This window comes from Cordyceps militaris (genome assembly GCF_000225605.1).
Source record: "Cordyceps militaris CM01 unplaced genomic scaffold CCM_S00002, whole genome shotgun sequence".
NCBI lineage: Eukaryota > Fungi > Ascomycota > Sordariomycetes > Hypocreales > Cordycipitaceae > Cordyceps > Cordyceps militaris.
In genome coordinates this window covers 1,049,602-1,077,447 of record NW_006271970.1, presented here as the reverse complement: position 1 = coordinate 1,077,447, position 27,846 = coordinate 1,049,602, and the positions used below count along the sequence as shown (strand labels likewise).

General features: G+C 53.0%; 12 protein-coding genes across 12 annotated transcripts; 5 read left to right on the top strand and 7 right to left on the bottom strand.

Moving 5' to 3' along the window:
- Nucleotides 1-408: 408 nt before the first annotated feature.
- CCM_02287 (transcriptional regulatory protein DEP1, putative) lies at nt 409-2,476 on the bottom strand (the record flags this gene model as incomplete). The annotated part of the gene is made up of 4 exons (XM_006667439.1): nt 409-777; nt 839-1,322; nt 1,379-1,448; nt 1,510-2,476. 4 exons carry the CDS (start codon nt 2,474-2,476, stop codon nt 409-411), a joined length of 1,890 nt encoding a protein of 629 aa, XP_006667502.1.
- Nucleotides 2,477-4,122: 1,646 nt separating this feature from the next.
- Nucleotides 4,123-5,977, top strand: CCM_02286 (nucleolar protein 12; the record flags this gene model as incomplete). Its single annotated transcript, XM_006667438.1, has 4 exons — nt 4,123-4,133; nt 4,194-4,257; nt 4,320-5,423; nt 5,498-5,977. 4 exons carry the CDS (start codon nt 4,123-4,125, stop codon nt 5,975-5,977), a joined length of 1,659 nt encoding a protein of 552 aa, XP_006667501.1.
- A 577-nt stretch (nt 5,978-6,554) lies between these two features.
- On the bottom strand, nt 6,555-8,273 carry CCM_02285 (tubulin alpha-2 CHAIN; the record flags this gene model as incomplete). The annotated part of the gene is made up of 5 exons (XM_006667437.1): nt 6,555-7,030; nt 7,087-7,590; nt 7,654-7,964; nt 8,047-8,105; nt 8,259-8,273. The coding sequence occupies 5 exons, from the start codon at nt 8,271-8,273 to the stop codon at nt 6,555-6,557; spliced, it is 1,365 nt and encodes a 454-aa protein (XP_006667500.1).
- Nucleotides 8,274-11,405: 3,132 nt separating this feature from the next.
- On the top strand, nt 11,406-12,412 carry CCM_02284 (ribosomal protein S15, eukaryotic/archaeal; the record flags this gene model as incomplete). Its single annotated transcript, XM_006667436.1, has 3 exons — nt 11,406-11,423; nt 11,774-11,850; nt 12,046-12,412. The coding sequence occupies 3 exons, from the start codon at nt 11,406-11,408 to the stop codon at nt 12,410-12,412; spliced, it is 462 nt and encodes a 153-aa protein (XP_006667499.1).
- A 282-nt stretch (nt 12,413-12,694) lies between these two features.
- CCM_02283 (uncharacterized protein) lies at nt 12,695-13,748 on the bottom strand (the record flags this gene model as incomplete). The annotated part of the gene is made up of 2 exons (XM_006667435.1): nt 12,695-13,554; nt 13,619-13,748. The coding sequence occupies 2 exons, from the start codon at nt 13,746-13,748 to the stop codon at nt 12,695-12,697; spliced, it is 990 nt and encodes a 329-aa protein (XP_006667498.1).
- Nucleotides 13,749-14,311: 563 nt separating this feature from the next.
- CCM_02282 (NADH-ubiquinone oxidoreductase 17.8 kDa subunit) lies at nt 14,312-15,000 on the bottom strand (the record flags this gene model as incomplete). The annotated part of the gene is made up of 3 exons (XM_006667434.1): nt 14,312-14,447; nt 14,537-14,775; nt 14,884-15,000. The coding sequence occupies 3 exons, from the start codon at nt 14,998-15,000 to the stop codon at nt 14,312-14,314; spliced, it is 492 nt and encodes a 163-aa protein (XP_006667497.1).
- Nucleotides 15,001-16,687: 1,687 nt separating this feature from the next.
- On the top strand, nt 16,688-17,695 carry CCM_02281 (thiamine pyrophosphokinase, putative; the record flags this gene model as incomplete). The annotated part of the gene is made up of 1 exon (XM_006667433.1): nt 16,688-17,695. The coding sequence occupies one exon, from the start codon at nt 16,688-16,690 to the stop codon at nt 17,693-17,695; it is 1,008 nt and encodes a 335-aa protein (XP_006667496.1).
- Nucleotides 17,696-18,030: 335 nt separating this feature from the next.
- Nucleotides 18,031-19,716, bottom strand: CCM_02280 (NAD binding Rossmann fold oxidoreductase, putative; the record flags this gene model as incomplete). The annotated part of the gene is made up of 1 exon (XM_006667432.1): nt 18,031-19,716. One exon carries the CDS (start codon nt 19,714-19,716, stop codon nt 18,031-18,033), a length of 1,686 nt encoding a protein of 561 aa, XP_006667495.1.
- An 819-nt stretch (nt 19,717-20,535) lies between these two features.
- Nucleotides 20,536-21,194, top strand: CCM_02279 (RNA exonuclease Rex2, putative; the record flags this gene model as incomplete). Its single annotated transcript, XM_006667431.1, has 2 exons — nt 20,536-20,616; nt 20,676-21,194. The coding sequence occupies 2 exons, from the start codon at nt 20,536-20,538 to the stop codon at nt 21,192-21,194; spliced, it is 600 nt and encodes a 199-aa protein (XP_006667494.1).
- Nucleotides 21,195-21,783: 589 nt separating this feature from the next.
- On the top strand, nt 21,784-23,670 carry CCM_02278 (phosphoglucomutase 2; the record flags this gene model as incomplete). The annotated part of the gene is made up of 5 exons (XM_006667430.1): nt 21,784-21,836; nt 21,894-21,991; nt 22,052-22,255; nt 22,314-23,327; nt 23,378-23,670. The coding sequence occupies 5 exons, from the start codon at nt 21,784-21,786 to the stop codon at nt 23,668-23,670; spliced, it is 1,662 nt and encodes a 553-aa protein (XP_006667493.1).
- A 443-nt stretch (nt 23,671-24,113) lies between these two features.
- CCM_02277 (uncharacterized protein) lies at nt 24,114-26,100 on the bottom strand (the record flags this gene model as incomplete). The annotated part of the gene is made up of 9 exons (XM_006667429.1): nt 24,114-24,403; nt 24,480-24,613; nt 24,683-24,797; nt 24,865-25,091; nt 25,145-25,219; nt 25,272-25,351; nt 25,403-25,473; nt 25,529-25,605; nt 25,667-26,100. 9 exons carry the CDS (start codon nt 26,098-26,100, stop codon nt 24,114-24,116), a joined length of 1,503 nt encoding a protein of 500 aa, XP_006667492.1.
- Nucleotides 26,101-26,452: 352 nt separating this feature from the next.
- CCM_02276 (uncharacterized protein) lies at nt 26,453-27,440 on the bottom strand (the record flags this gene model as incomplete). The annotated part of the gene is made up of 3 exons (XM_006667428.1): nt 26,453-26,550; nt 26,808-26,951; nt 27,380-27,440. The coding sequence occupies 3 exons, from the start codon at nt 27,438-27,440 to the stop codon at nt 26,453-26,455; spliced, it is 303 nt and encodes a 100-aa protein (XP_006667491.1).
- Nucleotides 27,441-27,846: the final 406 nt, after the last annotated feature.

Sequence of the window (27,846 nt, the reverse complement as noted above, 5' to 3'; positions counted from 1 at the left end):
ACAGAGGAGCAAAACGACGCGGGACAAAAGGTTGGTTTTGATAAGCCATTCCTAACGGAGGAGGAATGTATAATAATTCGGCTGAGAGGAGCAAGTCCTTTGCGGTGCTATGGATTTAAATGACATCTGCACACCATTGTATACAATGAAAAAAAAGAACAAAACTCCGCCAGAGCACTCCAATCATCAAATAGACCAACCAAGCGTCGTATGACGACAAGCCCCGTATCCCTAAAAAATCCCAGTCCCAATAAAAAGAATGCAAGACAAAATGTTTCGTTTCCGTCATCAAAGAACCTATATGCCCGAGGGTATCACAAAATAAGGGCGCCTATATCCATGGCGTGTTCCCGAATGCGCCACCGACCCAAATAATCCACCCGTATAAATTTGATGTGCCTTTATCGGTCAGACAGCAGTTGCCTTAGGGGTCCTGTTGGCGCGCGGTACGCTGGCTACGCGCTTCATCTGGTGCGGTGGGGGTTTTAGTATTGGCCGCGACATTTCCGGTGATTCTGAGAGCCGTGCCGGAAGTGCTGGGGATTTCAATGACGAAGATGGTGTTTCGTTTTGGAAGATGGGCCCTTGAGGAACCGCGCGATTCTCATCTTGCGCCGCTCCTTGCCGCGCCACCTTGTGAGCAGAGTGGTTTGGATTCGCCCATGGTGTATCTTTGAGGAATTGTTCTCCCGCCGGCCCAATTTGATTGATATTCGGTGATTGATAGTCATCTCGCTGCTGGAAGGTGCTAGGCTTTTGGCGACCTCGTCTAGTTCGCTGTCCGTCGAGTTAGTCGTGGCCACAGAAGCAATGTGACCTTCAAAGACGCTCAACGTACCTCCATTGCGCTCAGATCCGACTTTAATTCTAGGGAAGAAGCCCCTTTCATCTCTGGCCCGGCGGGGAAACCTTCAAACTTCGCCATACCCGCCAAAGTGGACACTTCGCTGTTGTAGGCGATGGCATTTCGGAGCCTTTGTGTGGGGTCTTTGGGGAAGAGGAGGCCGTAATCTTGAAGATGGTGGGCATTTCGTCTGGCAGTCTGTACATCGTACCACTGCTTGTTCATGCTTTCTAGCGTTTGTTCTCGCTTTTCTCGGACAGCCTGGAAGAATTGGCTCCATATTTGTGCTCGCTGTGCCACGGCCCATCGTTCGTTCGCCTTGAGCTGGAAGTCAAACTCGGTATTGACTTCCTGGAGCTTCTGATTGAGTCGATTGTCGAGGCATTGTTTCATATTGAGATATTCGCGGTGGGTCGGTACGTCGGCGAGCAGAGACTGCTCCTCATCCTCGACGCGTTGGAGTTTCTCTGCGTAAAGTCTGTAGGGCGGTTAGTATCGAGAGAATGTGCAAGTCGGGCAACTTCTGCTACTAACCTATCTCTGAAGATGCCAAACATTTCCTCTATATGAGACCATTCCTTGAACGCAGCCTGTTTTCGTTCCACTAATAAAAACGTTAGCATCGTCGGTCGGGAAATATTCAGAGCGGGAAGAGGGAATCTTACTCTCTTCTTGGTTTTTCGCCGCGATATCGGCCTCATCTTCGTCGTCAATTTCAGGCTCAGCTTCGTCCTCGTGGTGATCTGTAGCCTCCTCGCCGGGTGTTTCTGTGGCGCCTTCGGCACCAGTGTCATCTTCCTCGTCCTTGACACCGTCCTTGCTTCGGAGGCCATTCCGAGTGCTTTTTCGGGATGATCGGGAGGAACGAGAAGAGCGATCTTGTGCTTCTCCCTCAGTACCGGTGTCACGATTGTGCTCGTCGTCTGCGTCAGACTGGAGGGCGCTGTTGGCGTTGGTAGCTGCTTTTTTATCAATGTTAAGCGGAGGAACCTCGATAGAGGCGGCGCCGACGGAGCCATTTCTCTTCTTCTGGGGCTGATCTGCCACCGGCGACCGTTTGCGCTTACGATCCTGCGAGCCAGGACTGAGGCGCTCGACAAGGAGTATTTTCGTTGTGTCGACGTTCTTTGTAGGAGTATCGTCTGCACCGTTAGCGCTTGAGGCACCCGATCCTTCGTCGCCAGAGACAGACTCGTGGTCAGCGTTCTCATGGTCAGCATCGTCGGCTTTGCCGTCCGGCTTGGACGTCCGGCGGAGCTTGCTTGGGGTGTGCTCAAAGACTTGGCCGTGGTTGTATTGATCAACGACAACATCCCGCTGCCGCTGATGCCTAGGTGTGTCGTAAAGACGCTCTGTTTCGGCCTCAGTGTCGTTGCCGTCGGAATTCGCGTCTGACCTAGCGTCGGAGAGGACGCTGGCGGAGTCGGAGGGGTCATCGTCGGCCGGATTCTCGTCGCCGCTGAGGCTGGAGTTATCGCCCTCATCAGCGTCAATTTGCATGCGGTCAATGTCCTCGTCGTTATCGTCCTTGTCGTCAACTTCGGTGAGGGGACTCGAGACGTTGCTGTCCTCGAGGTCTGGGTCCACTGCCTGTTGAGCCAAGGCGGCCGATGCAGTAGCAGTCGCCGCCATTGTCAATCCGAAGCGGTTCAATATTCGATTTACGGTGAAGAGTAGAAAAAGATCGCAACAAGAGTGCGTGTAGGTGGCGACGGGGCGTGACAAGGTTTTGCCTGAGTGCGGATGGTTAGCGAGGGCGACGGGAAAGCGGCGCAGAGCAGCGGCGCGACAGCATGAGCTGGGAGAGCAGGGCACACAAACCTCGACGCCAAAGGCAAAAGCTATCGCTATTCGTTGTAAGAGCTGCGGCGATTCCCAGTGTCAGAGACGCGTAGTGACGAGCTAGGACAGAGGGGAAGCATGAGGAGAGGAGGGCAAAGTGGTAGAGGTCTGGTCGGGGTTTGGCTGGGTCGGCGCAGTAGAGCAGGTGGTCAAGAGACGGCGGGCGACTGAGTGCTAAAGGTGCCGGGGCATGTTGCCAGGGCGAGCGGTGGTGGGTGGCAGGCACCTTTGGGTGCTTTGGGGGTGCTTTGGGTGCTGTACTAGGTAATCGCCAGAGGGTGTGGGTGCTGTAGGCAGCTGGGCTGGTGTGGGTGCTGGCACCACTGCTGGCAGCCGACGGCACACCCACTCAAAGAAAAAAAAGGCCACCACCAGCGGCCTCTGGAGAAGCAAAATCCGAGAACGGGCAACGCCGCCAACAAGAGCCAGAGCGGTCACACTCGGCAGAAACACGATCATGGGGGGCTTGGCTGGGTCCAGCCGCGGTCGGGGAGCCAATGACGCAGCACAAGGCTATGAGCAAAGGTAAGCTAGGTAATTTGTACGCAGTAATAAGTTGAGGAGGTGTCTCGAGAATCCGTCGGCATGGCTCCTTGTCACTCTGGGCGCGGTCCTCATGGTGGCGGCACAGTGATGCTTCTTACCGAGATACCGAGTTACGGGCTGGTAACATATATTCTTCCCGTCTAGCAACGCTGTAAGGCGGCTAGCACATGTTGAAAATATATTTCCATATGAGCTGTGTCAGACACCTGATGTCGTTACTAGACAGAGAATATATGTTAAATTCGGGACCCTATTAGTGTCCAAAATATCGTCGGTGTTGCCAGCGCTAAACGGCGCTACCTACCTCACAGCAAAGCACCTATACATGTCTGCACGTTGTTGTAGTTACAACCGTGACTGGGGATTTGGAAGGCAGAATTTTCCATACATATCTAGGTACCAGGTAAGAATTAAGAAACTCGTATCCGGGCTATCAAATAGTCAACGAGTTAACCTTTCACTACCTGACGTTTCACATACCAGATAATACCTTCACAAGTTCGCTGTATCTCAGGCTGGACATTCCGCAGAGCTAGGTATCATCTCACCCACACTACCACGCCGGCTCCTCCAAAGCTTCTACGTACTACAAGGCCCAGCATAGAGAGTTTCCCGTTAAACTAAGTGCGTCTATGATGCCATTCACAGCTGGCGCTCCTTCACACTTATCGGCCGCAACTTAATAGCGGTATAAGCCGGCAGAAAGTCGATTAGCGGGGCCGTGGCGCTCAGACAGCCAATGAAATCGCCTGTTGCGAGCAGGCACAGACGAACAACCAAAAATTTCGGGAAAGGGTCGCTGCAGAATTCGGTTGTCCAGATCTTGCGCTCAAGAGTTCTGCCTAGGCAATACATAGAGACTCTACTTGTCGGCAGAAAATCATTTCGATATGGGCAAAAAGTAAGTGATGCAATTGAATTGTATGTAGCGAGACGATTCCTCTAACACACATGAAAACAGAACTTCATTGTTGGCTTCGTCCAAGGCGGTTGACCCCCACCTGCAGGCTCTCTTTGCCTCCAGTGTACGTAAAGACTTGAACTGTCCAGTGAAAATACAAAAAATGTATGCTAATCAGCTGCACAGTCTGGTCCTGTTTCTACCCCTCCCACATCGAGATACCAGAAGCTCCGACTCAACAAGCCCAAATCGAGGTCGGACGACGAGCAGTCTGGCGACGACGAAGTCCTGTCCGAAGCCAGCGACGAGCTCGACTACGAAAGCGACGAGGAGGACGACGAGGTTGACGGCGAAGATGACGACGAAGATTCCGGAGAGGACGATTCTGAGAAGGCTGCTGAGGAAGAGTCCAGCGCTGACGAGGAGGCAGAAGAAGAATCCAGCGCTGAAGCGGAGGTAGAAAACATCGCCGCGCCCCGCAAGGAACGCAAGCGCAAGCGCAAAGACGACAATGAAGATCTGGAAGGGAAATATCTTGATAGCTTGAGCAAGAATGACGAAGACGAGCCCTCCGGAAAGCGCGTCAAATCCGCAAAGGACGGCTCCGACTCTGACAGCAACGACGAAGCCGAGGACGAAGACGCCGACAAGGAAGACCTTCCCACACACGAGTCTCTGAGCAAAGATTCCGCGGCCGCTGAAACCAACAAGGCCGCCAGAACCGTCTTCCTAGCCAACGTCTCCGCCGAGGCCGTCTCCTCCAAGGCAGCCAAGAAGCAGCTGCTCGCGCACCTTGCGACTGCGCTCGACAAGGAGGCACAACCCCTCCAAAAGGTCGAGTCGATACGCTTCCGCTCCGTCGCCTTCTCCACGGGCTCGATGCCCAAGCGCGCCGCCTACATCACCAAGTCAGTCATGGAGGCCACGACGCACTCGACCAACGCCTACGTCGTCTTCTCGACCGACGCCGCCGCCCGCCGCGTGTGCCAGCAGCTCAATGGCACCGAGATCCTCGGCCGCCATCTCCGCGTTGACAGCGTCGCCCACCCGAGCCCCACCGCCCACCGCCGCTGCGTCTTTGTCGGTAACCTCGGCTTCGTTGACGACGAGACCGTGCTCAACACAAACAAGGACGGCGATAAGGGGACGAAGAAGCGTAACAAGGTGCCCTCCGACGTCGAGGAGGGTCTCTGGCGCCTCTTCTCCAAGAACGGCAAGGTGGAAAACGTCCGCGTTGTGCGAGACCCCAAGACTCGAGTGGGCAAAGGCTTTGCCTATGTTCAGTTCTATGTACGTGCTCCACGCTCTCATCTGCAGCTCTTTCCCCGCCATTTTCATTTCGTAGCTAACTATTCTTACTCCAGGATGCCAACGCTGTCGAAGAAGCGATTCTCCTCGACGGCAAGAGCTTCCCGCCCATGCTCCCCCGGAAACTCCGCGTCACTCGCGCCAAGGACCCGCGCAAGACGGCCCAGGCCATGGAGCGTACCAAGTCCAAGTTCAACAGCAGCACGCAAGGAAGTCAGCATGCCAACAGCAAGCCGCTCCGCAAGGGCGCCGCGACCTACGTGCCCAAGATAACGCCCGACCAGCAGGCCGCCGCGGGCCGTGCCCGCAAGCTCTTTGGCCGCGCCCGTGGAGGCGCCCACGGAGGCACCAACAGCACCGGCGTTCTTCCCTCCGGCGTCAAACCGCCGGAGAGAATTGTTTTTGAGGGCCGCAGGGCGTCGTCCAGGGACGCGCTCCCCAAGGACCTCAAGAAGAAGGTCAAGACCAAGCGTGCCCGACCTGTGACGAGAAGCGCACGCCGCGGTGCCGATTGGAAGAAGAAGTCTGTTAAATAAGAGGGAGGACTAGTCTTTATTAAGCACATATTGTCGTTTTCATAAGTGTTTTGTGTTTCACTTTGGGAAAATTTGGCGTCAATGGCATCAAAAGAGAGGGTTCATTACACACAACAAGCATGCATAGACTCTTTAGTGATGACTAACAAAAGCTGTTCATCACAAGAGAAAAATTTGGAAATTTGAGTCCCCCAACAGCAGAGGGTCGTATCGTAAATGGAAGGAGGATATCAACGTGAATTTTAGCCTGCTTGCATCTCAAAGTAAAAAACTAGTTGCCGAGACAAACAAAGTAAGAAAAAAGGGAAGAGGGTAGCCTGTCGCGACTTTTTGTCTTTGGGACCCGAACACACCCAAAATATTAAAAAACCAGCCCGTCCAAGACAGTCATCATACACCCACCTTAAAGCTTCGCCCGAAAACAGGACAGGAACACCACATGCGGATGGGTAGAGGCGTGCGTACACTAACTAGGTAGGTACTACTCGACAGTTTCGTACCCATAGATGACCATTGGCCTCAAGGATCTGCTTGCTGAGAAATCGACAGGGGATAAGGGCAAAAGGTGACAAGCAACTTAGTACTCAGCCTCCTCCTCAGCCTCGAAGCTATCTCCGGCGACCTCCTCGTAATCCCTCTCCAGGGCAGCGAGATCCTCACGGGCCTCTGTGAATTCACCTTCCTCCATACCCTCACCAACGTACCAGTGAACAAAGGCACGCTTGCTGTGCATGAGGTCAAACTTGTGATCAAGTCGCGACCAGGCCTCAGCAATGGCAGTGGTGTTGGAGAGCATAGATACGGAGCGCTCGACCTCGGCGAGGCCACCATCTTCAGCAGCGGCGGGGACTGTCATGGGCTTCTGGTAGTTGATTCCAAGCTTGAAGCCAGTAGGGCACCACTCAACAAGGTTGAAGGTGGCCCTGGCCTTGACGGCAGCGATAGCAGCGTTGCAGTCGCGAGGAACAACGTCACCACGATAAAGCAGAGCGACAGCCATGTACTTTCCGTTTCTGGGGTCGCAGACAACCATCTGGTTGTTTGGTTCGAAGCCTATAGAGTATATCAGCAAGGAGCAGCTCGTGCGTGCTTAGAGGCCAGCGACTTACACTGGAAGGTGAGGTCAGAGACTTTGAAGCTCTCGTGGGAGCTCTTGGCAGCTGAGACAACTGGCGCGTAGCTAATGAGAGGGTAGTGAATACGGGGGTAAGGGACCAGGTTGGTCTGGAACTCGTTGAGGTCGACGTTGAGAGAGCCGTCGAAGCGCAACGACGAGGTGATGGAGCTGACGACTTGAGCGATCAGGCGGTTGAGATGCTCGTAGGAGGGGCGGGGAATGCCGAGGTTGCGGCGGCAGATATCATAGACGGCCTCGTTATCGACGAGGAATGTGCAGTCGGAATTCTCAATGGTGCTGTGGGTAGAGAGAACGGCGTTGTAAGGCTCGACGACGGCCGAGGCAATGCTAGGAGCAGGGTACACGGCGAATTCGAGCTTCACCTTCTTGCCGTACTCAGTAGCAAGACGCTCTTGGAGAAGAGCACCGAAGCCAGAACCGGTGCCGCCACCGAAAGAGTGGAAGATGAGGAAACCCTGGAGGCAGTGGCAGTTGTCTATATAGAATAGCTGTTACTAGCTTGTTCTGGCGATTCTTAATGGTTTCCGATGTGGCTTACCAACGATGCGGCGAACGCGGTCCATGACGGAATCAATCTTCTCCTTGCCAATGGTATAGTGGCCACGGGCGTAGTTGTTGGCGGCATCTTCGTTGCCGCTGATCAGCAGCTCGGGGTGGAAGAGCTGGCGGTAGGGGCCGGTACGGAGCTCGTCAATGGGCGAAGGGTCGAGGTCAACGAAGAGGGCACGCGGAACATGCTTGCCGTTGCTCGACTCCGTGAAGAAGGTCTCGAAGGAGCCCGGGTCGCCAATATCCTTTGCGTTTGGGTCGGGGCGGCCATCGGGGCCGAGACCATGCTCAAGCAGATACCTAGAGCACGGCTGTTAACGGAGAGCGTTCGGCGTCGTGGTAGTTGGTTGTGATACACTGGGGGAATGCGAGTGACACATACAGTTCCCAGGCAGATTGACCAAGCTGGACACCAGCTTGGCCCATATGAACGTGAAGAATCTGTAACCATCACGTCAATTAGCAACGCGACTCTCCAAGACGGTGTCTGAGTATAGCTTCAGGGGGGAGCGCGGCGAGGCTGAAATAGGCGGGGAACAAAACGGAGTGGCCAAAGATGTATAGAAGCGTTTTTTGGACATAGGGGATTTTTACCTCGCCCTTGGTCATTTCGGCGGCAGACTGAGGCAGAAACGGCAGAAGGTTATCGGGCTGGTGATGTTGGATGTTGACGGCGGGAAAGGTTGGCTATCGACCCAGCGCTGAGGGGAAGGTAACAGTTCCTGGTGGTAATAGGTAACTAATTCTAAGTAACCCAATGGCGCTGCCTTGTGGGCTACTTTTTTTTTGGCGGGGTCTCGATCAACAATTTGACCTCGGGCGCGTTGAGCAGGGGTCGCCAGGTGAAGGAAGTCAGGCACTAATGTCACTACTACATATCCACCTGCAGCACAACAGGCATGACAGTCGGTGTTTTCTACCTCTCACCGCTAAATGAGGCTCATCGTGGTGTTCATGACCACGGCGGAAACGACGAATTGTCAAAAGCCAGATGCTACATCTCGGTTAAGCGACCTCTTGTTACGAATTACTATGACCCAGTTTAAGATAAGGTCATCTTCGGTATTTTGTTGTCCTAACGACTCTATACCTATGTGTTTGCGTCTTTTTAGTTATGTTGGTAACCTGCGCATCCTCTTGAGCCGCACCAAAGACCCCACAACCAGGAACGCTACTCCCGGCCGCTATAACCTGGTAAGAACGACCCCTGAGACAGTTCCCAAAATCTCATGCAAGCATATCAGTGCGTCCAGCAAGCCATCATCTATCTCCATCTTCACCGCGAGCTCCGCATCGAACTTATTACTGCCGGTAGGCCGGCTACCCAGGCACCGTTTAATAATCACAGCCCAGACCCATTCATCTCTCGTTTGCAACCCCTAACATTTTTATTTTACCCTTTTCCAACACGTCCGTTTGCTCATCGAGTTCTGTTGACTGTGACAGATGTACCGGGAATAGCGGGGTACCGCACAACTTCCCGTCCACCGATTTACCTTCGACTATTACTAGCGTTCCCGAGCCCGACAATGAGTAGCCTTGAATAACTATACGGATGCCGCAAGATTAGATCGTGACATAGACCCTCCAGTATCCTAGACAGTACAATGTAGAATAATGAGAGTGCTTGGGAGTTTCCAACCTCACTCGATTTCTCTTCACAACAGGGTACTTCAATACACATGGCTAAGCATAAATTACTTATTATTCATTGAAGAACCGCAGACTGCCCGCTAATTATACAGAATGAATCGCACGTGTCGTCTCTCCGTCTTCCGTTGCCTCTTCCGTTCGCCAGTCTCCTTCGATTATATCTTGTGACCTTGGTCTTTCGCTCCCGCTCCCGCTCCCGCTCCCGCTCCAGCCCGGGTCTGCCCTCAGACTGCTCTCAGCTCGCACCGCGTCGGTGTCGCATGTACTACACCGTGATATCGGCTTTGGTCCGTACTCTTCCCGCATCTCATACTGCACGCCGGATATCTCCATTGAAGAGCTGTCCTCTGCATCCAGTGGCTTTTTCCTGCAGCACCTTATGCCCACATAGACAGCGCCAATAAGAAGGATGGCAAAGGTTGCCGCACCAAATCCGATTCCGAGCCGTATCCCTCGCAAGACATTCTCGTTGCGCCTGAAGATCTCACTCGCGGAGTTGGAATAGTTCCTGCTTAGCCAGTCGTCATTGGCATCGTGCACAAGTTCCTGTAGGGTGCTTGTGACAGCCGCATGATGTGAGCCAATCGATGTTGGCTTTAAAGTAAAAGTTGAGAATGTTGATGGCGATGTTGGAAACGCATCATTGGTGAGGGAGGGAGGAGCAGATGTTATGACGCCTTCAACAAGAACGTCTGACATCATATGAAGCCTCCACGTTAAAAGAAAAGTAGCAGCCGAGGACTCGCAGCGTGTGCACTGCCCAACTGCTATAAGCAGTTCATGTCAGCCGAACGGAGCTATGCGCGCGATCGGCAGGGCCGATGATCATTCGAGACTTCAGGTGCGGATGGGGCACCGTCGACGTCCAATATCGTTGCTGGGATGGATTGAGTTTCCCGAACAGCCTTTGGCGGCTGATTTCGCACGGCTGCTCTAGCGCCACCCCCGGCTCGGGATTTGAAATAATAATCTGTTCCCGCTAAGCGCTGCGCTTCAGCGGTCGTGATGTTTGAGCGGAATAGATGCCGTCACGATGTAGAAAAAAGATTGAGATGAAAGATGCGCCAGGTGAGAGGAGGAAATATCCTGCCTACCTACTGGGGGGGGCTGCGGCCTCGGGGGCAGAGACAGTGCCAAGACCGTTTGTAATGCGAGTCTTGGCAGTCATAGGCGGCCAGTACAACACTGTGACGCGTTCTTCCTCCTCGACATGGCACAATAATATCTCCAGAAACTCTGCGCGAAGAGCGACGTCTGAGGAGAGAACAGAGGACTCGCTTGCGCTACGATCTGGCGCTCAACACCTCGCTGATCTGCAAGCTCAAACGCTTTGAGGCTTCAAGCTATTTACGCCCCTGGAACAGTCTACCCATGTACAACTATCGCAGGAAACCAATAATTGACATGAGGTATATGTTCAACTAAATTTCAACGCAACCGCCAAAGGTCTGGCGCACAGGCCCTGGGACCGAAGACAGAAACATCTGATGGCCCTTGTTTTTGGTCGTTCGGTCGTTCGGACCACTTGAAGGGATGCTGCACAACACGATGGCAGAGATGCGACGGTAGAATACGACGGCCAAGCAGGGCACGTCGTCACGCCGGGCTGTGTAGCACACCAGCGAACGCGTCACAGCTTCGTATACGGTTGTCGCGATGCCCACTCTGTATCACCAACCATGCTTGATGAATCTTGAAGGACGTTCGGATGTCGGACCAGCCCTAGTGAAAGACGGATACGCCGCCAATCACTGCCCGAAACAATCTCGTCGACGCTGCGCAGCTGCAGAAAGCACCATGACTGAACGCTAATTGGGCCCGCGCCGGCTATATCCACTCTTCCGACGGCATTTCATTTCGCCGCTCCGCCACGTCAGGGGAGTAAGTGGAGTGAGTGGGCCGCGTCTCCTCGCTTCTCATTTTCGCGGCACCAGCCCAGCGCACAAGTCACCTGATGCGAGGGGCGAAGGGCACAGAAACCCTACTGGCGAAAATTAGAGAGTCGCTCCGCAGCAAACCAAGCGCAACACTTCGTCTGTCGATACGTACCCATCGATTCGCGAATTCAACACACATCCAACCGCAACCATGGCTGACGAAGAATACGTACGTCTCTCGACATTTGATGCTGCTCTTCACAATTCGAACCTCGCTTTCTCGCTGTTTTGATCCCGCCGGTGTACATAGTCGTTTCTCTCCCGCCCGCCTTGTGTCTGTCTGCGCTGCCGGTCCGCCTCGACCACAAACTCCTCGACATTGCCAGAACACTGGACAACGCAAAATCACGATCTACCATGTGTTTTTTTTTTCGGGCAGCAGTTTTCCACGGGCGGAATTCCGAAGCGGGAGAAATGACTTTCGCCAGATCATCAGCGACGGACGACGACGACTACGAAATATGTGACGTGGTGGTGGTTTACAGCGAGGACACAGTGCTGACATTTTTTCTTTGACAGAACGCCGTGGAGGCTGCCGAGATCAAGAAGCGCCGCGCTTTCCGCAAGTTCTCCTACCGCGGAATCGAGCTCGATAAGTACGTTTAAACCATGACCTGCCCTCTCTGCTAGCGCAAAGCGCCTCTGCCGTTGGATCTACCGAATTGCACCCTAAGCGCCATAAATGAACTCATTCTGGGGGAATGTCTTTTCGAAAGGCCGGGGGAGGCAGTTGCTATACACACGTCAGAGACGGGAATGCTAACATGAATCCTTTTTTTCCCTCCTACCAGCCTCCTCGACCTCACCTCCGACCAGCTCCGCGATGTCGTCCACGCCCGCGCCCGCCGCAGGATCAACCGTGGCCTGAACCGCCGTCCCATGGGACTCATCAAGAAGCTGCGCAAGGCTAAGCAGAGCGCCAAGCCCAACGAGAAGCCCGACACCGTCAAGACCCACCTCCGCAACATGATTGTCGTCCCCGAAATGATTGGCTCCGTCGTCGGCATCTACTCCGGCAAGGAGTTCAACCAGGTCGAGATCAAGCCCGAGATGGTCGGCCACTACCTCGCCGAGTTCTCCATCTCATACAAGCCCGTCAAGCACGGTAGACCCGGTATCGGTGCCACCAACTCTTCTCGTTTCATTCCCCTCAAGTAAAGAATGGTTGTTGTGGTCTATTGGGTGGGTTCTGCATTCACGGACAGTTATGGGCGAAAAGGATTGATTTCGATAGGATGGAGAAAATAACTCCATTGAAGTCGCTGATGACATTGGCGATCATGATAGTGAAATAGAAACTAGCATTGTTCGCTGTTCACATCTCCTGTTCAGAGCCTATGTGGTGTGTATATCTATCTATCCGTTCGCTGGCCCAATTTTCTTGGAACATGGCAGGGCAATGGCCGCAAAACTACCTAGGTATAAAAAAAAGTTTGAAAATCAAGAGCTGTGCCCCAATACCTGTGCCCCCAACGTTGTACCAGATAGCTTTAATGGTTGTGGCAGTCCACTTGCAGCGCAAGCCTTCATAGGCATTATGCCGAGGTAGGCGCTGGAGTTGTCTGTGGCGGGCTTGTTGCTTGCGACTTCACTCTTCAAGTTGTTACCACTTGCGTTTGTTCGTCCTGCGCCAAGGAAGTTGGTGCAGGCCCGGATCATGGCTTTTAGTAACCGCCTCGACTCACAGACCGCACATCCGAAGCCGAGGTTGTGCCTATTGTAGAAGATGAATATTTCGTCACCATCCTTGACGTCGCGGATGAGTTTGACCTGGATTTTCTTGGTGTCACCATCCACCCAGAACTCGGCGTTTGCACACCTCTTGCAGGCATGATTAATGTATGATGCCAGCCTGTAGATGTGTGCCTTTTCCCTTTGGGGATCGTGAAAGGCGTAGTCGTCAACAAACTTCTCCAGTGTCTTTTTATCTTTTTGTTGAAATGTGTCATTCCCACCGTGTGCCATATTGCGTAGCTTGCGGTACCAAACACGCATTTTATCTCTATGGCCGTGGCGTAACTTCAACCACTCCTCGGCCGCTGTCCTCTTGCCTGGCCAGTGAATGCAGGAAAAAGTCGGAGGCTCGTCTATGATTCGGCGGCCTTTACGTAGATCTCGTCCGGCAAACACGCCGAGTCCCCTGGGCGTGCCAGTCTCGTGGATGTAGAGGATGTCGAAGTTTTGTTTCAAAGCTCGATATCTTTGCCCGTCTCGTCTGGCATCTTCTTCGTACCCGAGTAGACTGTCATCGACCTGAGTTTGTGCATGTACCATTGCTTTTTTACCGGGGCTCCACGGATCTGGGCGTGAATTGTGTCAGTCAGCGCAAGGTAAACGACATTCCATCTGATTGAGAAAGCATACTGATGCTTTGCGGTGGGGGCGCAGCAATCTGAAGTCTGAGCCGCCTTTCCTTCTCCATATCTATAGATTGGGCAAGTCTCGTGGTCGAGCCTGTCCCACAGGCATGGGAGCATTGATGTGTCTCGGCCATCTTGTAACGCCGCCTCTTCGTACAATCACAAACTCGGTCAGGAGCAACGGCAAGGTTGGCAACTCCAGCGTCACACAATTGTTGTAGAGTGGGCGCGGCAAAGGTAGAAGGATTGGCATAAATTTATATTAGAGGAGTGCCGACACGATAGCTCCAAGGGTTTTTTTGGTGTAGCAGGACTCAAGGTTGCAAAACAGCGAGGCCTTGAGAATTGTACCAACGCCAAGCGCACTTGGCAGGTGCCGCTTCCGCTGCATTACACACACCTACTACCTCAACACCGTGCCTCCTTCGTCGGCAATCGAGCTTGCCAAGTAGGAGGTACTTTGTACCATGACGGCCACACTGATAGTGCATATGGTTGAGCATTGATCTACCTTGATTTGCCCTGCCAATCATTTCGAAAGCTCATCTTTCGGTGAGGGCCGATGCCACCGATATCAGAAGCGGACGTGTGAACAAAAGAAATGCCATCTTTATTGACTGAGCCTGGTCGCGAAATTGATACATTATTTCGCCATGAGTTTTATACATAGCCCCTCCCCTCTTCCGCCCCATCGCAATTAGTTTTGCTCGGCCAGAATCTTCGCTTTCCGCTCCTCGTCCTTGAGGTGCTCCTTCTTGTAGTGCTCCACGACGTGGTCCAGGTTGACAAGCTGTCCGGCTTGGATGTTTCGGGGGGCGTGCGATTGAAACGCTCTGTTGCGAGAGAAGTCGCGAGGTTAGCAGAACGTAGCTGTGGAAGCGTGGCAGTCGTAATTGTCACATGGGAGAAGCTGGGGGCGTACTCGGGATACGTAACATTGACGTATCTGTGCTTGTTGGAGGCGTTTTCAAACAGGTTGCGGTCAAAACCGGCCTGCTCGGCGGCCTTTGTGTGAAGAGCATTGGTCTCAGCCCAGTCCTCGGCGCGCGAGCGGTACTTGTTGATCATGCTGCTGACGGCCGACTCCTCGCCCGGGGCGGGCTTGAGGGTGAAGACGGCGGCGGCCGCGAAAAATGCGGCGACGGCGGCAATCGATCCTGTCTACACAAGCAGAGGTCTCGTTAGCAAAGATTCGGCCCCTGCGGCTCTCGTCCCGCGCAGGCCCAGCGGCCGCATAGCTCGAAGATGGGGAAATCAGTATTCTCGTACCCCGAAGGATTCGTTGACCGGCGCGGCGGGCTTATGGTGGGCGTCGGAGGCATATGTGCGCGCCGTGCGCGGCAGCTGGCAGGCTGCTCGGCACACCCTTTGTCGTGCGGCGTACATGGTGTCGGGGATGTCAATTGGCGATGGGGGAGGATGACTTCGTCAGCTATTTCGACAGCCAAACGACGCAGGTCGAGATGTTGCAAGCTTACCTAATGCTAGTTGGCCAATCACACGCGCCGTATTTCCAGGTCCGACCCCAGCATGTTCACTCGTCAATGTGACCAGGCTCGTGAGCATCGGGGCTGAAATATAATGGGTTTCTTTATATGGATTGAATCGATTTATTTTTTGCTGAATTATGCTGCAAAACAAATGTCTAGTTTTTTCCTATTCCATTCGAGTTGTTTTGTCTCTCATTAATGACCTCGCCTGCACCCACTAAGCCGCTAACGCGAGGTAATAGCTCGGCCTTCAGCAGGACGGCCGCTGCTAAACATCTTCCTTCCGTCATGGGCAAATGAATAAAGAACGATGGATATCGCTAAACGCACAAACCGTTGGGCTTTCTCGCTGAACTCCACCGCGGCGTCAGCCCCTCACCGGTGAAGACGACAGTCGGGGGGGGGGTGGGTGTATTTCTTTTGTGCTGGCACTGCCTGCTCCATGCGCCCGTGGAGAGGTTCCGTCTCACGAGGATTCTCTGTGCTCGTACTACGTGTAGGTGCATGTCGCCTTTCCCGTCGCATTGTTTTCCGTGCAACCCTTGCACAGAGCCCCCAAAGACGTTGCGAGCCCACCAGTTCATGAACTGGGTTTGGGCATCGCCACATCCAGCCGCTCGGCTACGACAGCCCCTGGCTCTATAGCTTGCGCATTGCTTGACAAAGGAGCACTTCAATCTCCAGTATTTTGGCCCCGAGAGGCTTTTCTTGACGCTTGGAAATTTCGGTTTGTAATGGGTTCTGGCCTTTCGTTGCTGACAGGCTCATCTTCAATCGCTCCAGCATCGCTACCAAGGCTCTAATTGGATTCCTACAAACTTCCAATGACGTATATACGGCAATTTACAGTTCATCATTCTAATGAGTGGCCTCCCTGAGGACTATGAGTTGTCTGGGGTGTGATAAGCACGAAGAGGACTCGAAGGGTATCCATTTGAATGCTGCAGATCTCGTATAGTCAACTTAATCACTGGAACGCGACCCCAATTAGGTACCCGCGTCTAGTCTAGTATCACAAATGACGTTATATAGCTTTGTTGCATTTGTGTAAATCCCTTGAGACTTCTTTTACAACCGGGGCTCACGGAAAGATTCGCGTATCGCTCCCATCAGATGTATCGTGGGCTAACCCCATTCACCCTTGACTCGTGACAGGCTGTCGGCGCTCAGATATGCACGTAACGGGCTAGATATGTAACGGCTTTGACAGCTTCGTATAGACGTAAAGGAGGCAGAAACACTCCTTCGGGGCGAAGACAAAGCCGGAGGACTCTCCGGATACCCGAGGAGTGGTCGCGGCGTCGTCATGTCGTGCACAACGTCGTGATGAACTGTTGAATGGTGCCTTTGGGCCGCCATTGAGGAGTACGAACCATACAAAGAAGTCTAGTTTATCACTAAAGGTTGAATGAGGCCGTTCATGTATATATATCCCTTATTGATGACCTCTTTTGCTGAATGTAGTCCAGACGACACTACCACAAATCCAAAATCGAGCAACGCAACCCTTCAATCGTTTACCGCTTCATCCCATAAATCGAGACCTATTTTTGAATCAAACTACGCTGTTTTTATTGAAGATAATGGCCCCCAACGGTTCCGCAGCCCAGGCGTCAGCCTTCCACGCAGTCATCGACGCATGCAACAAGTTCGACGGCAACCCAAACGACATGTGGAAATTCTATATTCTCAACAATTCCCAACCGGTTGGCTACATTCCTGAAGAGTTTATGGCTCAGATCAGTTGGAAAGACACCGATTTCATTGTCAAGAACAAGACGAAGAGCGTGATCCTGAGCCCGGCTCTCCGCACTGACATGACTGCAGTTGAGGCCTGTCAGCATCACTTTCGAAAGTTCTGTGAGGTCAACAGGGCCCAATTCAACGGTTGTCTTGACAAGTGGCTGTTGTCCAAGAATCCTTCTTACCAGGCTATTCGATGGGTTGATCACCGTGAGCCCATGTTCACGATCCCCACGCCTCTGCGTGGCATCTTCGGCATCGCAACTGCCGGTGTCCACCTCAACGTCTACACCACGATCAACCAGAAACCCTTCATGTGGGTGTCCTATCGATCCCTCACTGCCTCTTATCCCGGCATGATGGATCAGATCGTGGCTGGTGGCATGGACCCCGAGGACGGCTACGAGGCCTGGAAGACCCTGGAGCACGAAGCCTGGGAGGAAGCTGGTCTTGTTCTCGACAGCAACTCCTATGAAATGACCCACAAGGGTGTCAAGGTGGGAACCGTCCAAGGGCCATCTCGCATCTCTTTCTATGATCGGAAGAATATCCAGGCGGGTGTCGCAGAGCAGGGCCACATTGAGCCCGGTGTGCGATTCGTTTTTGACTTGGAAGTATCTCCCGATTTTACTCCCACTCCTGGTGGCGACGAGCATGTCGGGAGCTTCCGGTTGAAGCCCATGGATGAAGTCAAGGAAGACCTCCTGCGCGGAAAGTGGAAGCCGAATTCGGCTCTCACGACGCTGGACTTTCTCTTGCGCAAGGGTTACGTTACGGATGACGGCAACGATGAAGTTAAGAAGCTTCGGGCGCGTCTCCAAGTCGAGCTGCCCATGGAAACTAGCTAGAGGAGATTCAGCATCAGTGCTAGAGGCCTATGGCAACCAGCTAGGGAGGGTTCAGCAGCAGTGCTAGAGGTAGAGAGGGTTCAACAGCAATGCTAGAGGTAGAAAGGGTCCAGCAGCAGTGCTAGAGGTTTGGAGGGGACTGTTTTCAAGAATGTGATCGCCGCCTCAGGCATCTTAGATAGATTTAGTTTAGGTAAAATCAGTTTAGATAAAAATTAGTTTAGATAGAAGAATCGCTCATACTATCTATATCTACCGCGGTAGCATCTTGTGGCCGTAGTCGATCCGACCAACGTGTTTCTCTTTATACAATCACAATCTAAAAATAACCCGTTTCATTGTGAGTCGTCGCCAACATTCTCACTCCACCACTGCGGCCAGTGCACAATCTTTTGCTCTTTGCGGGCCTCTTCGGCAGCAAAGACCATCGCATGGCTGCGAAGCGCCTCGTCAAGCGTACAGCCAATGTAGTTGTTTTGGGCCTGCTCAGCGGCCCAACCCTTGTTCTTGACAGCGTCACAGGCGGCTACAAATTGGACGGTGAGACCCTGGTCGCCACTGCCGTGACCGCCGGCGACGTATTTGGGATCATGCTCCGTCTTTTCGCCAGTGGCAAAGTTCTCGACGGTTATCTTGTAGCCGTCGGCGTAAATCTCGCCCTCGTCGCCGTAGTAGTGAGTAAATCGCTCGCAAATCTTCTTGGTCTGAGCGACCATGTGGAACGTGACCTGCTTCGCGGGTCTGTTCGTCTCGGGGAAGGAGATGGTGACAAACTGCTCGTCATTGACGTTGTTGTCGGCCTCGAAGACGCAGCGGCCGTACCACTGACGGGCAGCCACCTCTTCCCTGGGAGTGGCCTTGTCCCAGTCGGCCTCGAGTGCCCTGGTCATGGCTGCCTTCTTCTCGTCCATTGTCTTGTAGTCTTCAATATCGTGGACGACAATGTTGACAGGCATGCTCAAGTTGCCACCCTCCAGGCTGTATCGGTGGGGACCGATGTATAGGTTCTTGGCGGAGTATTTGCAGCCAGAGTCTCCAAGAGCGCATTTCATACAGTTGGTAGCATCGCCTGCGCCGGAAGGCTTGCGGCTCTTTTTGAAGAAATTGAGTCCGCCCTGGGATGAAACGGTAGAGGGAATATGAGACTCTCCCTCGCCAGCTTTTTCGGGAGAACAAAGCATCCAAAGAAGGAAATCGATATCGTGACAGCTCTTTGTTAGAAGAGACGGTCCGGAAGTCTGTTCGTTTCTCCAGTTGCCACGAACAAAGGAGTGCGTAAAATGCCACCAGCCAACAGGTTCGGTATGCACGACGCTGCTGATATTTCCAATTGCCTTGTCCTCGACGATGAGTTTTCTGAGGAGCATGTTATGCTGAGTGTAGCGGAGGACATGGCCAATGGAGAAAACATTGGTGACCATTGTAGGCTTGAGGGCCCGATACATCTTGAGACAGGACTGCAGCGTGGTTGAGAGCGGCTTCTCGCACATAATGTGCAGATTCAGAGGAGCCAAGCCAATAACGACGGCTTCGTGCATGGCATCCTGGACGCAAACAAATGCGCCATCAGCTCCGGGCGGAACATTGTCCTCGCCCTCAGCGACCCGTTTGCGACGGGCAATTTCGTAGTCCAGGTACTCGCGCCAGCCAAGAAATGACTGGCCTTTTTGGGGCTCCTTATCTTGCCAGATGAACTTTTTGCCCAGGTTCTCACGGCTAAACTTGAGGGGCTCGGCAACAGCAGAGACAAGGCCGTTGGTGAGCTTGTGAATAGTGGTGGCATAAGCGTAGCCACGAGCACCGGCACCAATAATAACAAAGCGAGGGGAGCTTTCGGTTTTTGTGCTATTGTTGGGCTCGTCCTCGTTTCGTATCTTGATGCCATTGGTGGCAGTGCCTTTCGTGCTATTAGTACTATTGGAGACGTCCTTGTTTGCCTCGGCGATGGGCGTGACGAGAGATGAGGGGGCCTTCATGGACCCTATGTTAGTGATCTTGGCGGGCGTATCCTTAATAGTCATGGCGATTTGTTTATGCGACTCTTGTTGCTCTGAAGACGCTCCGCATGAAGTATTAAGTGCGCAGAGGAGGGGTAGCGCGGGGTATATATGACAGTAAAAGCAGGCCGGGACGCAGTGCCTGGGTGCATCTCCATGTCCCACGGCTCACGGTGCCCGAGACCGACATGACAGCGGCTGACAGCTGTAGTTTGTAGGTAATAGTTTGCAGATAGCTTCGCTGCTACCTGAATTGGGGGCCTATCTGGACGAAGATAGCCAAGCATGGACGGGCTGCCGACGATCCCCCCACAGCGAAGCTGGGGAACTGGTGAGCAGCTGCCAGAAGAGGTGAAGCTCGCAGGGGAAAAGCAGGACAGACCAATGAAAAGAGAGAAATTGGGAATACGAAACGTTGCCTCGCCCACAGTTACAGTGGGTTCAGGGCTCATCGGGACAGTACTGTATTTTAGGTGGAAGCCCGCTGTAACATCTCGGTCTTTGGCCTGCGGGTCCATTTTCAGTTGAGAGGGGCCGCTACGAGACAGAACAGCAGAGGTCTCACCGCCCAACACCACCTTTCGCTCATGACAATCCCACCAGTAGCGCTTTGGCTGGTTCATCTTCACACACACACGCCACCACCCAACTGACAGGATTCCATCCCAGCATCCTTACTCCATCGGATCTTCTGACCCCTGTATCCCATCCCCTCATTGGCTCGGTCCTAGCTCCTGAATCCTGGGAATCGCCACTGCGACTGCTGTTTCAGCGATATTTCAGCAACAGCGAGCGAGCGCCATCCATATAGGCGCTGGTATATCACTCACAGCCCGATACGCCATGTCCGCCAAATCAGCTCCGTCCAAGGGCAATCCCCGCGGCGGTGTTACCGACGATCCTCTGGTATGGATAGATTGCGAGGTATGTCCAACCCCCCCTCCCCTGCCAAGAGCAGTAGCCAACACGCCACGGTAATGTAGATGACCGGCTTAAACCCGGATACGGAGGAAATCATTGAAATATACTGCATCCTGACAACCGGCAACATGGAGGTCATCGACGAAGAGGGTTTCCATGCCGTTATCCACTGTCCAGAGGCGCGGATGGACCAGATGGACGAGTGGTGCACCAAAACGCATGCTGGCTCGGGTCTGACAGCGGCGGTACTCGCATCTCAGTTAACTCCAGAGGCTGCCGCAGACGGTCTCTATGAATACATTACCAAATTTATCCCGGAACGAAAAAAGGCTCTCTTGGCCGGCAACAGTGTCTATGCCGACCGGGGGTTTCTGCGCAAAGAGCCGTACACAAAGGTCATGAAACACTTGCACCATCGCATTCTCGATGTAAGTGCAATCAAGGAAGCCGCCAGGCGATGGTGCAGCCAAGATATTCTGGCCAATGTGCCCACCAAAAAGGCCAAGCACAAGGCGAGAGACGACATTTTGGAGAGCATTGAGGAGGCCAAGTACTATCGCGATGCAATTTTCAAGCGATAGGGGCAAGCCTCTTGGCAGCAAAATACATGTTTGTAACAGATATATGGCATAGAAAATCGGTGCATAGGTAGATATATACCCGCCATACTCGGCCAATTGTTGTCTCAAGCTTACTATTAGTGCGTCGTTGTCGCCACATTCAATCAAAGCCAGCCTTTTATAGCGACGCCCCGAGCAGTGTATATCAACACCCTCCAATAATCTGGAAACATATACGAAGTACTCTCGGTCCATTTTACAAGCATGCGACTCTGCACCGCCAGTAGCCACCACACGTGCACTGTGGCGGTGTACCAAGAATTCCAGCAGCTGTACAGTGCGGATGCTGGTGTTAGGCTTCACCGCACGGCACTACTGGCGTCTGCCCCCTCCTTCATCCCACCTAATGCAACCCCACCATTGGATGATTGACGACCCAAGCTAATGATAGCTTCCCTCCTCCTTCTCTTCTCTATCTCTCTCAATTAATCCCCAAGCTCCTATTCTCCTCTTCTATTCTTCTGTGAGTCTTTTGTCCTACTGTATATCTCTTTTGCTCCTTTGCTCACCGACTTTGCCCTATGTAGCTACTCAGCGCCGACAACTCGTCATGGACGTCAAGACTGTTGAGTTTAAGCCTTTCCAGGACCAAAAGGCTGGCACGTAAGTGGCTGTTAGGCATTTCGACGCCGTTGAACCGTTTCTCTAATACTTGTACAGCTCCGGTCTTCGCAAGAAGGTCACCACCTTCCAGCAGGCCCACTACAGCGAGTCTTTCGTTGCCAGCCTTCTCCTCTCCATCCCCGAAGGTGTCGAGGGTAAGAGTAGCTTCCAGTAGTCTCTCAACGCGTCGGAGCTAACCCAACTACCCGTTTTAGGATCCTTTCTCGTCATCGGTGGTGATGGCCGCTACTGGAACCCCGAGGTGATCCAGCTGATTGCCAAGATTGGTGCCGCGTACGGCGTCAAGAAGCTCCTCATCGGCCAAAATGGCATCCTGTCAACCCCGGCTGCGAGCCATGTCATCCGCCTTCGCAAGGCTACCGGTGGTATCCTTCTGACTGCCAGTCACAACCCCGGCGGTAAGTACAGGCCCTGTAAGATATCCTTCGGCTCTTTGCTCACAATTGGCGCTTCCAGGCCCCAAGGAAGACTTTGGCATCAAATACAACCTGGCCAACGGTGGCCCCGCCCCCGAGTCCGTGACGAACAAGATCTTTGAGACTTCCAAGACTTTGACCTCCTATAAGATCACCTCTATCCCCGACATTGACATTGTCACTATTGGCACCCAGACCTACGGTGCTCTCGAGGTGGAGATTATTGACAGCACGGCCGACTACGTCGCTATGCTCAAGGACATTTTCGACTTTGGCACCATCAAGAAGTTTTTCGCTTCGCACCCCGACTTCAAGGTTCTCTTTGACGGTCTTCACGGCGTCACTGGCCCTTATGGAACCGCCATTTTCGAAAAGGAGCTTGGTCTTACTGGCGCCACCCAGAACTGCGTGCCTAGCCCCGACTTCAACGGCGGTCACCCCGATCCCAACCTGGTCTACGCCCACTCTCTCGTCGAAGTTGTCGACAAGCACAACATTCCCTTTGGCGCCGCCTCGGACGGCGACGGCGACCGCAACATGATTTACGGTGCCAATGCCTTTGTCTCGCCCGGCGACTCCCTCGCCATCATCGCTCACCACGCCAAGCTCATTCCCTACTTCCAGAAGCACGGTGTTAACGGCCTGGCCCGCTCCATGCCCACCTCGGGCGCTGTTGACCTCGTCGCCAAGGCGCAGGGTCTCGACTGCTACGAGGTCCCCACCGGCTGGAAGTTCTTCTGCGCCCTCTTTGACGCCAAGAAGCTGTCCATCTGCGGCGAGGAGAGCTTCGGCACGGGCAGCGACCACATTCGTGAAAAGGACGGTCTCTGGGCCGTTGTCGCCTGGCTCAACATCATTGCCGCCCTCGGTGTGCAGAACCCCGAGTCTACCCCTTCCATCAAGCAGATCCAAAAGGACTTTTGGACGCAATACGGACGCACATTCTTCACCCGCTACGACTACGAGAATGTTGACTCCGACGGTGCCAACAAGGTTGTTGGCGAGCTGCAGGCGCTGGTGGCTAACCCCAACACTGTCGGCAGCAAGATTGGCGGTAAGTTCTCCCAATCCTGTAGAAGAAGACCCTTGCTAACTAGGTTGCAGAGCGCACCGTCACTGCCGCTGGCAACTTCTCCTACACCGACCTCGACGGCTCCGTCTCGTCTAACCAGGGTCTCTACGCCACCTTTTCCTCTGGCAGCCGCATCGTCGTTCGTCTCTCCGGCACCGGCTCCTCCGGCGCGACCATCCGTCTCTACCTCGAGCAGCACAGCAGCGACCCCGCCACATACGACCTGGATGCCCAGGACTTCCTCAAGGCCGAGGTCAAGTTTGCCACGGAGCTTCTCAAGTTCAAGGAGCATGTCGGCCGCGACGAGCCTAATGTCCGCACTTGAGCTTCCTATGGGGTAACAAGGTCTATATTATGAAGAAAGAGAACATGTATGACGGGAGACATTTGTTTTACGAGAAACATTATATTAGCCACGAATCACACATATAAATCGCACGCATGCTTTGGGGTTCCTGACGATGGCATATTCTCTTGAGCTGTAAAATTACAGGACGCGCCGACGGAGAAACGGAGAGGGAGAGAGGATTCATAATTCGTCAAATTCATAAGTATCGAAAGTGTAAAATAGAGGGGAGTGATGCGCTAAATCAAGATGCGGGGTATAACTAAATCATAAAACAGGCTTGATAAGAAGAGAAAAAAAAAAGGTCATTCAAATTCAGTCAACTTTTTTGCCAATGTGCCCCCTTTGAATATTCCCACCAAATTTTCCAAATCATTTCGTGGGCATTTTTAATGTCTTTCGTTTTGGAAAGTCGCAGTCGCTTACCGAGGATTTTTGTGTGTTTGCCTATACAAGTCCTCCAAAATGCGCTTCATCACGCGATTCTCTGCGTAGTAGTCAGCACGACCACGTCTCTCCAAGCAACGCACACAAAGGCCGCGCTCTCCAATATATGTCTTACCTCGAGGATGCCTGAACTGGATTTCAAAGTGCCGTGGCTTGTGTCGGGACGTGGTGTAGCGATCGGCAAACTTGTAAAGAACCGCGTTGTGGACGATGACGGTGTAGTCGTCGACGCACTCCATCCTTGGTTTCGCGCCGCGGTCGGTGACTGGGTGGCACATCAACATGTTTGTTCCGTCTGGGTGTGAGAGAGGAAGGGAAGAAAAAAGAAGAAGAAAACATACAGAATATTGTCCACGCCGGCATATAGGCTGGTAGTCGTTGGCCGCAAGCAACGTAGGAATAAAGGCGCTTCGTGCGAGTCATCTCATCTCGGTAAATGGCCAGCTTGTGCCCGACGCCGCAGTCTTTGATGTCTCTATCCGATTGAGTACATTGTTAGCTCTGTCAGGGTAGGTGCTTTTGGTTTGGCAGCTTCGAGCTATACCTTTCCCATATCTTCACCTCATCTCGAACGACATTTTCATCAGGGCTCAGAACGTTGGTCAGAAGACTACTCTGAGCTTTCAGAGCAAGCAGAGTGCAGTGAATGACGACGAGCTCTGCAAACGACCGGTTTATTAGTTCAAACCCGTGTACATGTTTTCGTTGCGGGGCAGTTTTCCTTACCTTCAAAGTACCTGAACTGAAGCACAGCCCAGAGAGTCCAGCAATATTTCCGATTACTCCATCTGGTCAGATGCAACGCCGTCTTGCATCGCGTGATGCTGATTGCGCTGAGCGGTCGGCAATCGTAGTACGGAGTTATTTCAATCGTGCTTCGCAGCATAAGGTATGGCATGTTGTCATGACAGTTGATAAAGACTATGAGGGCGATGGCATCATTGTTGAAACTCCTGGGAGGGGTTAGCCGTTGAACCGGACAGAGCAAGGAGACAGCGTCGGGCACCTTCGGAATAGCAATTTCGAGTTGTCTGGAATTTTGAACTGATTCCATCGACCATACGGACCAAATGATTTTGACCTACTAGGATTAGCACAAAAGATCGATTGTAGACGTGGTACATTTGACCTACTCGCCGTGCGACTCAAAAGGGCTTGCAATTTTCGGGTTAAGGTCCACAGTCTCAATGGCCCAGTGTGGAGGAGAAGGAGGCTTTCAACAAATTAGAGGGAATATAGCATGTGAGAACTGCGGGGGACATACCTGTCGTCTGGTTCTTGCGGCGGGCAAGGTGCTGAAAGAAACGAATACGGTCTTGAGGACTGAAGGGACCCCTGAGAAGCACATATCAGCAAGAATCCAGAAAGAGAGTGACGAAAGTGTACCTACTCATGCCCTCATGTTCTCTCAAGTCCATTATCTGAACTCGAATACCTTCTGCCTTTCTCCATGTGAATGTAGGATCTCTTGAGCGGAGGGTGCAATGTCAGCGTTACGAAACGGCCAGGACGGAGGTGACACGCATACTGTACCAAGGCGGAGTATAAAACGTCGAAGAACTGGGTGAAGAGCTTGAGGCGGTCAACGAGTTCTAAGCCAGGGTTGTCACGGCCAGCACTGATGTAGAGGAGGCGGTCCCAGATGGCATCGTCAAAGGGGTAACGAGGGTCACAATTGCGTTGAATGACGTCGAGGGCGACGGATAAGGAGGGCAGAGCCATATCAAGGTGATTGAGGTGCGCTTCAATAGCTTTAGTGTGCAGAGGGAACATGTCGGCAAAGGCGATCATGGTTCTGCGCAGCAGGTACAGCTGGTTGACGACATCGTCGAGCTCGGCGGATGTAATTTGAGAGAGGCCAGGCTGCACGCAGCGGAATAGGTCCATGACCTTGAGGCACTTGTTCGACTCCCAGAATAGGGCTTTGAGCAGCACCCAGTCGGCTCCCTCGACGGAATGCATGATGGGAGCCATGACAACTTGACTCCTCATCGTGTGAAAATGCATATGGCTAGCCAGTGATAAGAAGAGTGAGTGTGCGGGTTGTGTCTGGCTCAAGTGGGCGTTGGTGAGAAACTATATTGGTACTTTTTTTTTTTTTTTTTTTTTTTTTTGCTTTGTTTTTCGGGATGCAGCTCTGCGGTTATCCTCTTCAACACAGCATGACTTTGTGTAGCCGGTGGGATATTGTGAAGCCTGGCGTTGTGCAAGAACCAACTGGGGGTGGTTCGTGATGGCTGGGCGTGGGGGGTAAGGCGGAGATACCAGGGACGTTGTCGCGATCTGGGCAGATGAGTTGACCAGAAGACGGGACCTATATAGGTAGGACGGATTCCGAGAGCAGCCTTTCGACTGCCAATGGGCAAATGGCCGTCAGAGAGAGTAGCCTTTGAGCCGTCCAATGGGCAATGGCTGTCGGAGAGAGCAGGCCCAAGAGATGCAAAAGAAAGATAAAGGCCAGGGTTGGGAGAGACCAGAAAGTACACCAGTACTACCGGCCGGCGGCTAGCTAGTTATTACCAGTAGCCTCTTAAAAAAAAAAAAAAAAAAAGAAGCGAATCAGGCGGGATCTCGACAGTAGCCCCACGACAGCTCTCTCGTACTCGGAGTACCTATCCTCTGTCCTGACAAAGGAAAGATGATGGATTCCCGAGAGGAAACCAACTCACCTAGCCAAATAGCTAGCGATAGCGGCAAAGAAGGTAGAAACGGGGAAGGAAAGGAAGGGAAAAGACTCGCGAAAGCGAACAAGTGCGTGATCAGTTCTTCATATGGCAGTCTTGCCTTGTCCCACGCCGCCACGCACCCGACGACTGACCGGGGGGGGTCCAGCGACTTTTGCAGCACCAATATGCAAGGCCAACAAACATGGGAGCCACACCGCCCGCTCTGACGCCGGTCAAGGTGAAGAATGATTGGGCAAAGGTCCGGGGGTGGGCGGGGGAAAGGGTTAAAGGGTCCGCGTCGAAGGGGGGAGGGGGGGGTGAGGAGAATTAGCAGGGTATGGGCGGCGTCATGTACAGTGATGTGTGATGTGTTGTAGTTTTGTCGGTAGGAGCCAGAGTGGCGGCGGGAGCAGGCCAACAAGGAGGATGGAAGAGAGGATGGAAGAGAAGGATTGGAATTGAAAAGGGTGAAAGAGGAGTAATTAAGAGAGGAGAATAAAGTAGAGGGGAAGGAGAGACGTCATGTAAAAAACAGGCCTGTAATAACTAGAGAACAACTATCCGTACGTTCCTACCTACATAGGCAGCATCTTTCTCTCTGTCTTGCTGTGTCTCGGTCTCTGGCGTTTGATACATTATAATTTAGTCAGTAGTAATACATAAATATCTTTGGCGCTCAGTGACAACTTTGCGAACCAGCCAATGTGGGGGGGGGCTGCAGGATGCGATATGGTGGTATCATGCCACCCGTCGACGGCTGGAAGGAGGGGGAATGGAATCCAAGACGAGACGAGACAGGACTGAAAGAGGTCCGTCCTTCTGAATGATACATGTCCCCAGAAATTGATCCCTTTTTATCCGTCCTGCCCTTTGACCCCAAAGGTGGTTCCGTTTTCGCGCAGGGCTGTACGGGGAGGCAGGCCTATTCCAGACGTTGACTACGGGATAGGGATAGGGAATAACTATGCCATTACACGGCCTGTCAGCCTTCCCCTCGCCGCGAGATGCGGGTGGACTGCCAAACGAGCCCAACCATGTGCTT